The 12,529-nt window shown below is 41.9% G+C and overlaps 1 protein-coding gene across 2 annotated transcripts in view; it reads right to left on the minus strand.

The window, feature by feature from the left end:
- The window catches only part of LOC122798172 (MDM2 binding protein), a 983,220-nt gene that overhangs the window by 316,820 nt on the left and 653,871 nt on the right, over positions 1–12,529 (minus strand). For both annotated transcript variants that reach the window (XM_044066913.1, XM_044066912.1), the window contains exon 14: positions 8,351–8,617. In XM_044066913.1, the coding sequence (XP_043922848.1) occupies positions 8,351–8,617 (267 nt within the window). The remainder of the gene's footprint in view (positions 1–8,350; positions 8,618–12,529) is intronic.

The raw sequence follows: 12,529 nt of genomic DNA on the forward strand, positions 1-12,529 counted from the left end.
AGGGCGGCCAAGCATGAACTAGAGCATCTCTGGGGCTTTCCCCCAGAGGGGGAATTAGAGCAAAAAACTCACTGCACTTCGCATTGGAAGGTGACGTGACAAAATCGCAGCAAGGCTGACCCCACTTACGGGAGATCTGTTTCGCTACTAAGGGATTCAGAAACCACTCGTAAGGAGAGAGGATAGTTTGACTCAGTTTGTCCGCTAGGATGTTGGACCGACCCGGAATGTGCGTTGCTAACAGAAAACGGTTAGTGGATATTGCCCAATCCCAAACTCTCATGGCCTCTCGGCAAAGAGGGTAAGACCTGGTCCCCCCTGTTTGTTGATGTACCAGACCACTGACATGTTGTCTGACTGAATTGCAATAGTCCCTGGAGGGAGAAAGGCATGAAGGGCTTGCAATGCTAGAAGCACCGCCCTCACCTCCAGAACATTGATATGCAGAATGGTCTCTGAGTCCATGTACCTTGGACAGTTCTGCCCGCATAATGCCCCCCCCAGACGAGAAGTGTCCGTGGTAACCGTGGCTTGGGGTTGCGGCATAACAAACGGTTGTCCTTCCCGAAGCTCTCGAGATTGGAGCCACCACATGAGGGAATTTCTGCAAACTCTGCTGAGAAGAATCGGTAAGTCCAATGAGTGGTGAAGGATGGACCACTGAACCTACAAAGTCCACTGGAGAACCCTCATGTGCAAGCGAGCTAAGGGCGGGAGATTGATTGCTGCTGCCAAGGACACTAAAGCTCTCAGGACTAACTCTGCTGATGGGGCAGGTGACTGAAGAAGGGCTAAAACGTGTAAGGTCAAACTGCAAAGTCTGTCTGATGTCAAGAAGGCCTTGGTCTGAAGCGTGTCTATTCTGGCCCCTATGAACTCCAAGACTTGAACTGGTTGAAGGGATGACTTCTTCAAGTTTATGGTGATCCCCAATTGGGACGCTAGAAGTAGGAAGCAATCCCTGGCTAAGCAGAGTAGATGCCTGGTGGGGGCGGTAAGGAGCCAGTCGTCTAGGTAAAGAAAAAGCTGTATTCTCTGAAGTCTCAGGTGGGCTGCTACAACTGCCATGATCTTAGTGAACACCCTGGGGGCTGTGGTGAGACCGAAGGGTAGGACCCTGATCTGGTAATGACTGGCCCCTAGCCGAAAGCGGAGGAACCTCCTGGATTGCCTGTCCATGAGAATGTGATAGTACACATCCTTGAGGTCTATGGAGCACATCCAGTCCTTCTCCTGCAGCAGGGGCAGAATGGATTGAAGCGTGACCATCCGGAATTTCTCCTTGGCAATGAAGAGGTTCATTGTTGAAAGGTCAAGGATCGGCCTCAAGTCCCCCGTCTTCTTTGGCACCAAAAAGAACCTGGAGTAACTGCCTAATCCAGAATGGCCTGGGGGGGGGGGGGGGGGAGTGCTGGATGGCTCTTTTTTCTAGCAGCTTTTTTACCTCTATAGCTGCAGCCTCCCTCTGACTGGGTGGTACATCGGGGAGGCGCCTCAACTGAGGAGACAGGTTTATGAAAGGGATTGAGTAACCTCTGGATATTATTCGAAGCACCCAGCAATCTGTTGTGATGGACTCCCATTGGGCCAAGTGCTTCGAAAATTGCCCCCCGACTGCCTCCAGAGAGAAGCAGTCGGGGGGTCGGTCAGAAAAAGGTTCCCGCGACCCAAAATTTTTCGGCCCCCCTCTGCCTCTGGGCCGGCGTCCACCTTGTCCCCTCTGCCTCTGAAGGACGAAGGGTCCGGAGCGTAACGGGACTGCGGAGACTTCCGGAGCCACATCTTCTTTTGTCCTCTCTGGTTCCTGGAAAAGGACCTATGAGGAGCCGAGAAGCGGACCTCGATGGCAGACAGTGTCTTCCCGTCTTTCTCGCTCTGAACCAATGTGTCGCGGACGGTCTTCCCAAACAGGGTAGAGCCGAAGGGTGCGTTCGCGAAGGACGCCTTGAAAGGTTCCACAAAGTCACAAAGACGGAGCCAGGCATGACGCCTTAAGGTGATTCTGGACCCACTGGCTCTAGCGACCCCCTCTGTGGCATGGGAAAGTAGCCGCATAGACGTGTTTGAAACAGATTTCAGAGTGGCCATGCGAGCCGAGAAAGTCCGCTTGTCCTCGGCCGACATGGACTCAGGGGGAGACTCAGCGTATTCTTTCACCAGATCCTGCTGAAATCTAATTACATGGGCCAAATAATTCAGCGCCCTTATGGAAAAGGTAGCTGAAGCAAACATCCGCTTCCTGATACGATCCATCATCCGAGACTCCTTATCAGGGGGATGGATAGAGGAACTATCCTGGGCAAGTTCCTTCTTGGTGGCTGCCGCCGCCACCACCATCATGGCATCTACCGGGGAAACCTTACTCCAAGCCGTCCTATCCACAGGGGGGACTAAGAATCCTATCTGGCCTCCTGGGGATTGGCTCTACAGTGTCCAATTCCTTCCACGCCCTGGTAGTGATGAGGTCAACCAGGGGGTCAGCCGGAGGGGACACCCAAGAGGTAGACGGGCCTGCGTTGAACACCTCCAGGAACACCGACTCGTCCGAGGAAGGTTTTTGGGATGACCACCCCCCCTTTAAGCGAAGCATTTCCATAATGTCTCCAAAGGAGATGTCCTCGGTGGGTGACCTGGGTGAACCTTCCCCTTCCTCCAAATCGGTGTCCTCCGTGAGGGAATCAGGGGAGTCCAAGTGCCTCCTCTTACACTTATGTTTGTGAGGGGCCTTCTTGGTGGGACTGTCTGAGGAGGGCTCACCAACAGGGTCGTGTTCTGCCAGTGGAACGGGCTGGGGCATCAACACAGGCTGTTCCTGGGACTGGATGATGGAAGTCAAGCCCAGCTGCAAGGGAGTGGGGGGCGGAATCCGAAGAAAGAGCAGGGGTCTCGAACCTCTCGAGAGGACCCTCTCCACCTGCTTGACTGACTATAAAGAAATAAAAGATTCTATATCTGTGATTGACTGGCAGAGTAAGGCTAATAATGCTTGAAATTTGGGGCACAGCAGATTACTAAGATATTATCAGACTCCTTACAGAAAACCTAATCTATCATTCAATACAGCTGTATCAAAAGAAATCTCCTCTGGTGGAACACCAAACTTAAGTTATATAAAAAGAAAAAAAAATGTGTTTTTCAACACTATAGAAATCACCCAACATCAAGAATGAAGTCTAAACTCAACCAGATATCTACAGATTTCAAAACTCACACAAGAAAAAATATTTAAGAAACTAGCATGAGTGATTCACTAAATAAAAATACATTTTACAAATATGTTAATTCAAATATTTAATCTATAAATACAATAATCCACAAAATTTTTGGAAACAAGACATTGCTCAAACCAGAAGAGATCAGTGATGCATTTTGACATTTTTCCAGCATCATGGGACTAAAATAGGCAACACTTCCAGCTATAATTATACCTATTTCTACTCGTAATGACCTTTGCCCAATTATTACTAACCAACTCTTTGTGGAAAGTTGGGAGAACAAATTCTTCTGGTCCTGATAAGATTCCTATGGTGATGATTTCTAACAATCTTGACATGCCTAGACCAGCTTCATTCACTATATTCAATGGATTTCTTTTAACTTATTCATTCCAGTGGAACTCAGAATGTTTGCACTGTAACTTCTAATGGGCAGAACCTAAGCCATTTGACAGAATTAAATTATGTCCTCACATCTCAAACAAATGTTCAAATCTCTGGAGCCACAGGGGTTATGAAAGAAGTATAAATGGCAAGCCCTTCAGCACAAAATATTTTTACGGTGGTAGTATTTTTTAGGTTCTAGGTCTTAAATAAACTGAATTTTATAAGTCATAGTAAACACAGTAATTATTACTTTGTAATATTTTGTAAACAACTTGCACTATCTCACCAACCACTCAAGTTACACACATACTGTCAGCAGCATTTCATTCATCTAGCTGAAAGCTTTTACATGAGTCTAAGGAGTTCTGTCTGTGTTACTTGGTTGCTGAGATATTTAGAAAAATGTGAAAATTATATCTATATAAATTAATATAATAAAAACAGTTAATATCTCTCTGCCTGCAGTAGACAGAGATCAAATATTAATGCAATTGAGTTTAGCATTATGCAAGCTTTGAGATGAACTCTTTTAAAACCTTGTATACAGCATGGTTTTGGAATTATTGATGCAAATATGAACGAGCAATAGCCAACACCTAGAGGCATCAGTAGGAGTTAACTGCAGATGCACCTGGAGACGTCACTTGGATGCAATGAAATACACAGTCCCTGAATCTTGGAAAATTTCAAGTACTACCAAATTTTCAAAAAGTTAGTAAAATGACATTTAGAATTTCAGACCAGTTAGCCTTACTTCAATAACTGGAAAAAAAGCTTTAAGAGAAGCCTAACTGAATTTCTTATAAAACATTGTAATCTTACTGATATAGATCAACAAGGTAAACTTTGATAAATCTGTCAGAAGTCCACGAGCAAATAGTTTAGCAATGGATATGGGAATCTCCACTGGTATATATATTTTTTCAGATCTTGACAAAGCATCTGATACTTTACTTCATTCCTGTGCACGAGTGCTGTTGAAATACATTTTTTTAATCTATTTATAAATTAAATCAATTAATAACTGGCTACAAGAATGCTTTCAATGTTACAACACAAGGAATTTCTTCTGGTTATTTTTTAATTTTAGCAAAGCTCCACAACGCTCCGTTCTGGGCTCCTTTCTTTTAATTTATTTTTTGCAACAACCCCAAGCAAGTAATACTTGATGGGTTAACAAATATGCAGATGACGGCAAGATAGGATTTTGTGGCAATATCTAGGTGTGACTTGAATAACTACCTAAATTAAATTTCTGTTTAGGCTAAGAAGGTTGGACAATGATTCAGTCAAAATAAATATCAGGTCATGTATTTTGGTAGATACTGTTTAAGATGTTGAATATGTTTAGAGGGTTTTACACTTAAAAGTAGTAACTGATTACAATGACCTCAGCATCATAATTTCAAATAAACTAACATTTGATAAGCATGAAAGTCTTTTAAAGAGTTACAACCTTATATCGGGCAAATTTTAAACCCTGTCTTAATGACAGATAAAAGCAATACATTTGCTTTTTATTTAACACATTTACTGGAGTATAACTTCTTCTGCATCTATATAGAAAACCAACTTCAGGAACTGGAATCAGCACAGATGAAATTTACAAAATATATCTGTACAATTAGAGATTTAAGTTATTACATAGATGCTTGAAACTAAACGTGTTTCCCTTCCATTACAGATATTTTTTGGGAAAAGCAATTTTGGTTCATAAGGAATTCAAATAACTAACCTTTCAGGCTGTATTAAATCTGGAAGTTTAATCAGATGTATTAACACACACACACACACACAATGTACACTTTCTTTACTTGAATGAAACATTGTGTAGAGGTGAACTTATCACACAAACTATTGTGAGAATCTGGAATTGACTAATGTATAGACTAAGAGTTTTGGATACTATACCATGATTTAAGAAAGAATAGGACTGTAGGATAAAGGATAAAAGATACAAAGTACAATTTTATAGGCAATATTTAATTGCTTTAGGGCCTTAAAGACTGGTACTACAACTTATGAATATATGCCTCAAGGATGGAATCTGCAGTTGAATGTTTTAAATAAGTCAGACCTCGGATTCCCTTACTTTCATGTATTAGTCTAGCATTGACCCTGGGTTATATTAGGAATCTTCTGCCAATCCCTGCAAAGGGTTTTCTCCTGCAGCTGTCACTTTCAAGGAAGGAAATGAAGGATTTAAGCTTATCTTAGTCTTCCACAGGTGGTCAGGCTAGCTGCTGACATGTGTGGCAAAGTCGCATATTGCTATATTTTCTGTAAAATAAAGACAGTGCCAGTGCAAGTCTTAGCTTATGATCTACAAAGTGCAGAAACACTTGGAAGGTTTGGAGTTTTATACAAGGAATGCAGAAACGTTTCTATGAAAACTGCCGGGTAAACATCCAAACTATCCAAGCAAAAAAAAGTAGCAGTAGCATGGGGATAGCATGGCACCTTAGCAAAGTGCATGGTATCATAACATGCACACCACTGAATGCAGGAAGACAGAACATTCAGAACTGCACAGTGCTAAGCATATCAACACAAGAAATCAGAAATGGTGCACACTGCAGAAATTTCACTGAATTGCATCAGTACATCTTCAGGGAATGACATGTAGCAGTATTTGTAACACTAGGCTTCTGCTCATAAACATCAACTATGACCTAAGCAAGATTTTCCAGCAGTTGTGTGCTCCCTCAATAAAAGGCAGTGCCTATCCCATACAGATGGTGCCATAAGCGCACGTTAGTTTGCTAGCTTTAGCTAATTTAAATGCAACACTGATGGGTCCAAAGTATTGTACTTCGATTAACTGTGATACTTTAAGCACACCATAACAACATACATATTGTAGCCACTGCAACACTTCATTACACTCTTATAATTCAAATATTAATTTGTATCAAAAATGGAGATTATGAGTGCATACTTAAACTACTAAAAAGTTTGAGAATATTAGAAACATACGAGTACTCATAATATTAGGTGATCTTTCAGATGACCCAGCGTAGTAATGCAACTTACAAATTCCTGATACCCTAGTCTCAATAAAATACGTCCAAATTCTCAAGGTCCTATCTTCAGAGCATAAATATCCCCTGCTGCTGCAAGAAATGGGGTCACTACACTGATTTAGAAGGGCATAGCTTAGTATCATAATCTCCAGTCTTGTCCTAATGGATAACTAAGCTAGCTACCAGAAATGGAAAAAAAAACATGATCACCTACTTGCAATAGCTTACTTTAATGGACCCTCAAAAATGGGAAAAAGGGTAGGAAGAATAAATACTTTCCAAAGTTTTTTTTCTGCAAAATGTATATGTGGATGAATCTCACTCTATCAGATAGCAGCTAAAATGAATTTCATGTGGTAGGTGGACTAAGGAATGTCTTGACGGAGATAAAAATAAATGAGAAAATGGGAGCATTTACTGAAGTGGAATCTGTCTTCTAAATAAGCACTCTTTTACTGAATGGTTGTACACAGGAGTAGGATTTGAATTCTCACCAGATGCTAACGTAAAAAAATGCACAACCACTTGAAAGGAATTGAAGTGTTATCATTCAATAGTGAAAATAACAAACGTGAAGCCGGTCACCACTGATAAAAGCATAAATTCCTTTAATAACTGACAACTGCTTTTGGACGATTGTCCTTCCTAAGCTTAACATATAAAATCACAAACCACTTTTAAAAGCTAAAAGTGACGAATCAGATCAATGAATTAACTTACGCCCCTTAAGGGCAGGTTTTAAAGGAACACATGTATTGAGTCCTGGTAACTTATCTGATTGCAACATGCCAATCCAATTCACTTCTGACATTTCTGTTCTATTAATCAAATCCTCACCCCTAAAATTTTCTTTCACAACTTGTAGAACTAAGAAACAAAACATATGACTTATAGTACTACTTTTATGTTTCGCAAGTGCATTAGTACGTTTTTGACAACGGATATTGCTTAAATGTTGTAAAATATGTTGCCTATGTTGTCTATTGCTTTTCCCAACATAAAAACATCACACTGTTGACATTTTGCTAAATAAATAATATTTGATGTTCTGTAGTCAGCAAAATGTCTTAAAAAATAAATATTTCCATTTACTGGATGTTGAAATACATTCTCAGTAGAAATATACCTACATGCACTACAGTTTTGACATGGGAAGGTACCTACTTTCTCTAACAGAAGTAATGGTCTCAGTCCTTAAGGAGCAAAAGATAATTCATTGATCTGATTGGTCAGTTTTAGCTTTTAAAAGTGGTTTGTGACTTTGCTATTCTATATGATGACCTGAGGAAGGACAATCATTCGAAAGCACTTGTCAGTTATTAAAGGAATTCATGCTTTTATCAGTTGTGACCGGCTTCAAGTTTATTTTCACTGTTACTTTTGCTAAATCGGTCTTTAGTTCCAGTGGGAGTTGTCTTACTATTTCTACTTTGTATCATTCAATAGTGGGGAAAAATGAGTTACATATGACAGACCTGGTGTGATAAATAGGTTTAAAGCCTTGAACTGTTAACCTATTCACTAACAAGTCCTGAGTCCTTGAAGCTGCATTTGCCTACTTGTGCTACTATGCAAGATGCTTAAATCACACCAAAATCCTTGTGTTAACTTCTATCTACCGCATTATTGCTTGCTTAAAATAAATAACAGCAATGATATCTTAAACTATGTATTATCTCTTGTTAGGCTTAAAAAAAATCAAAAAGAACCTGAATTATGTATTACCTCTTGTTAGGATGAAAGCCATCAAAATCCCTACTTTTGCGTTTTAACCTTGCCACTTCAAGTCTGTGCTCACTCTGTAACATCTCTCCATCAGGCACACTTCCAGGCTCAGATAAGACAGCAGGGGACGGAAGTGGGCTCAATGCATATGGTATTGGACAGCACTCTCTTGTACATGTTGTCTGCGTCTCATATCGTATCAGGCGAGACTGAAGCCTAATCATTCTTCTATCCCTTTCTATGGCTTTTTTGTTGTCGATACAATACCTGTAAATAAATAAGAAGGCATGACACTGTAAATATTACTTATGGATTCCTCTTTATAATCTATCAGCTTATCATAGCACTGTAACTAAATGTATACCTTAAAAAATCTACCAGTTATAACAGAATATTATGATAAAGAAATGCTATTAACACCATATCTCTGAATATCTGCAAATGTCAATGCACAAATGTATGTAAGCTGTCAAAAAAGTGTCTGTACATTACATGTTCACTGAAAAACTTCCAAATAAATATTCACAACAATTCCCTGGAATATGATAAAAATAAAACTTCAAAATGAATTTTAACAGGTAATTTTGCTTTGCTTTTATGTAACAAATTTGAAACATTCTACCCTTTTGATGCTCTAGACAAAAATCATCCTCAATTATAAGTTTCTGCTTCTGGCAAAGACAATGACAGCAGCATATGAAGTGAGGAATTCAATGCTTGAAATGTCTGCCTGTACTAGTGATTTTTATTTATTTTATTTATTTAACACTGTTTACCGGGAAAGTCAACGGGCAGCCACAGTGGTGCAGTGGTTAGCATTGTCACCTCACAGCAAGAGGTTCTCCGGTTCGATCCTTGGCTAGGGTGCCTTCTGTGCGGAGTCTGCATGTCCTCCCTGTGGTCGCGTGGGTTTCCTCCGGGTGCTCCGGTTTCCTCCCACATCCCAAAGACATGCAGTAGGTGGATTGGACAATCTAAAATTGGCCCTAGGTGTGTGTGTGTGTGTGTGCCTCCTGTGGAAGGTTGGGCGCCGGGCTGGCAACGCGACACTGTAAAACTCCACTGCCAATCATGAGCGGACATGTGATCTGCTGTGGCGACCCCTAACTGGGAAAAGCCGAAAGAAGAAGAAATTTACCGGGAAAGTCAGACTTGGAAAGAAGCCAATTTTCAGAGGAGGCCTGGGGAAAAAAGCTCCAGATGCATGTCTTTGTAATGTGGGAGGAAACCGGAGCACCCAGTGGAAACCCACACAGATGCAGGGAGGACATGCAGACTCTGCACAGAATGCACCCCAGCCAAGAATAGAAAGTACAGTTGTGTATACCTACCATAAATGTAGATGTTCGAGTGTCTTCACTGTTGCAGTCATAACTGTAGGGTACTCCTGCCGGCAGGCAGCCCGAGGTCGGCCAGAATATCAAAGTCTGGGTCCGGCATCAGCTGTTTCAGCCTGAACCCTGACGTCAGAGCGCATGGGTATAAAGCTGACAGCCGACGCCATCTTCTCCAGCCTTTCTTGCCCCTGATGTCAGAAGCCCCCCTAAAACCAAAAGGTGTCCCAAGGGAAACAAATACACCAGAAAGGTAGTGGAAAAGGAAACACAGTAAGCAAATAGAGACAAGAGGGGTCTGGAGGGAGGGAAATACTGACTGCAACAGTGAAGACACTCGAACATCTACATTTATGGTAGGTATACACAACTGTACTATGTTCTTCGTGTTTCACTGTTGCAGTCATAACTGTAGGGTAGAATCCCAAAGCTGAGAATACGGGAGGAGGTTATGAAGTAGAAGGAGCAGCTAGAAGACCCTGCAAGACAGCAGAGGCAAAGCCTGCCCTAGACTTAGAGTACAAAGGGAGGTTATAGTGCTTGGAAAAAGTATGCACAGAACTCCAAGTGGCAGCCTCCAGAATGTCCTTGGTAGGAACTCCTCTGAGAAAGGCTGCTGAAGTGGCAGCTGCTCTAGTGGAATGAGTCTTGACGGTACCTGGAATCTGTTTTCCATAAAGAGAGTAACAATATCTTATTCAATGAGCAATCCATTTGGAAATAGTTTGATTAGAAATGGCTTTACCAAGAGAATTGGAAGCAAAAGAAATAAGCAATTGATCTGATTTTCTGAAACTTTTAGTTTTGTCCAGGTAAAAACGTAGTTGCCTGTGTACGTCCAATGAATGCAAAATCCTTTCCCCCCTATTTTGGGGTTTTGGAAAAAAGGTAGGAAGGTGAATGGTTTGATTTAGAGCCACTCTAGAAACAACCTTAGGCATAAAAGTAGGATTGGTCCTCAAGGAAACTCTGTCCTGATGGAAAATGAGGTATGGTTCCACGGCCATGAGGGCTTGTAACTCAGACACCCTTCTGGCAGAAGTCAAGGCCAACAAGATAGCTGTCTTCCAGGATAAGAACTTAATGTCCGCAGAGGCAGCAGGCTCAACAGGAGGCAAAGTAAGGTTTTCCAAGACATAGTTGAGATCCCAAGGAGGGACAGGAGGAGTTCTAGGAGGTTTTAAATTCTTAGCTCCTCTCAGGAATTGTCTGACCAACTGGTGGGAAAAAATGGGAGGATCACAATTGAAATGTGTTGAAATAGCAGAAGCATGAATTTTAATGGAAGAAAATGAAAGATCTTTAATCAAAAGGTCTGAGAGATAAAGTAAAATAGATGAGATATCAGGTATTAAAGGATCAGAGCCACGATCCTGCATCCAAATACAAAATCTTTTCCATTTAGAAGCATAAGATTTCCTTGTGCTAGGACGCCTAGCTTCCAAAAGAACATCCAAAACTTGTTTAGGAAGAGAAGAAGGAATCAATTGCCTTTGATGAGCCAAGCTGCTAGACAGAGAGTCTTGATTTGAGAGTGAAATACCTGACCCTGATGCTGGGACAGTAGAGAATGGGTCAGAGGAAGACTCCAAGGAGGGGCCGAGGAAAGGTGCAGTAGAGTAGAGTACCAAAACTGACTAGGCCAATTTGGAGCTATCAAAATGATCAGCCTGGGTTTGTCTAGCTTTATCTTTAGCAATACCCGAGGCAGAAGAGGAGGGGAAGGCATATCCCGAAAGATTCCTCCAGCTGAAGGACAGGGCATCCACTTTCCAAGCTGTCTTGTGGAAGGACCTGGTGCAAAAGAGAGGCAACTGATGGTTGAGATGGGATGCAAACAGATCTATCTGAGGACAGCCCCAAACTGCAGTTATCTTGCTGAATAAGTTGGGGTCCAACATCCATTCGTGAGGATCCAAAATGTTTTTGCTTAAGCTGTCTGCTAAGAGATTTTGTTTTCCTGGAATGAATTGTGCCTGAAGATCCAGATTCAAATTTAGGGCTGTATCCCATAAGGTCATGGCAAGTCTGCAAAGGGGGTAAGAATGAGAGCCCCCCTGCTTGTTTATGTACCACATGACTGTGGTATTGTCTGTTCGAATTAGCAGAGGTCCTGGCTTCAAAAGAGTCTGGAAGGCTAGAAGAGCATTTTGGACTGCTAACATTTCTTTTAAGTTGATGTGCCATAGAAGGTGTTTGTTTGTCCAAGAACCCTGTTGGCATTTGTCTAGAAAATGAGCTCCCCATGCGTAATCCGAGGTGTCCGTGGTTATGATCTGAGTAGGTTGAAGTAGACGAAAGGGCTTGCCTTCGTTCAAAACACACACCCTGGACCACCAAAGGAATTCCTTCTGGAGGCAGGGAATCAGTGGAATCATTGTATCCAGACTGTGGCAATGTTGAGACCATACACTCTTTAGGTACCAATGAAGTTTCTTCATGTGAAGCCTCGCATTTGGAATCAACAGGATGCAAGAGGCCATGTAGCCCAGAGCCTGCAGGAATTTCCTTGCAGTGAGCTGAGTCAATGCTGCCAAGGTCTTGAAGATTGAAGCCAGCTGTAACTGTTTTTCTGGAGTGAGGAAGGCCTTCTGTAAACTTCTGTCCAAAAGAGCTCCCAAGAAGGTCATTCGTTGAGAAGGAATCAAATGTGACTTTTTTGTGTTTACTGAGAATCCCAGTAGTAGGAGAAGACGTTGAACAAAATGTAGGTGTTGAAGTAGAAGGTCTTTGCTGTCTGCCTGAATTAAACAGTCGTCCAGATAGGGGTAAATCTGAATCCCCTGAAGTCTGCAGTAAGCCACTACTGGAGCCAGGCATTTGGTAAAAACTCTGGGCGCAGTAG

This window comes from Protopterus annectens, chromosome 3.part1 (genome assembly GCF_019279795.1).
Source record: "Protopterus annectens isolate FY-2018-M chromosome 3.part1, PAN1.0, whole genome shotgun sequence".
NCBI classification, from domain to species: Eukaryota; Metazoa; Chordata; order Ceratodontiformes; family Protopteridae; genus Protopterus; species Protopterus annectens.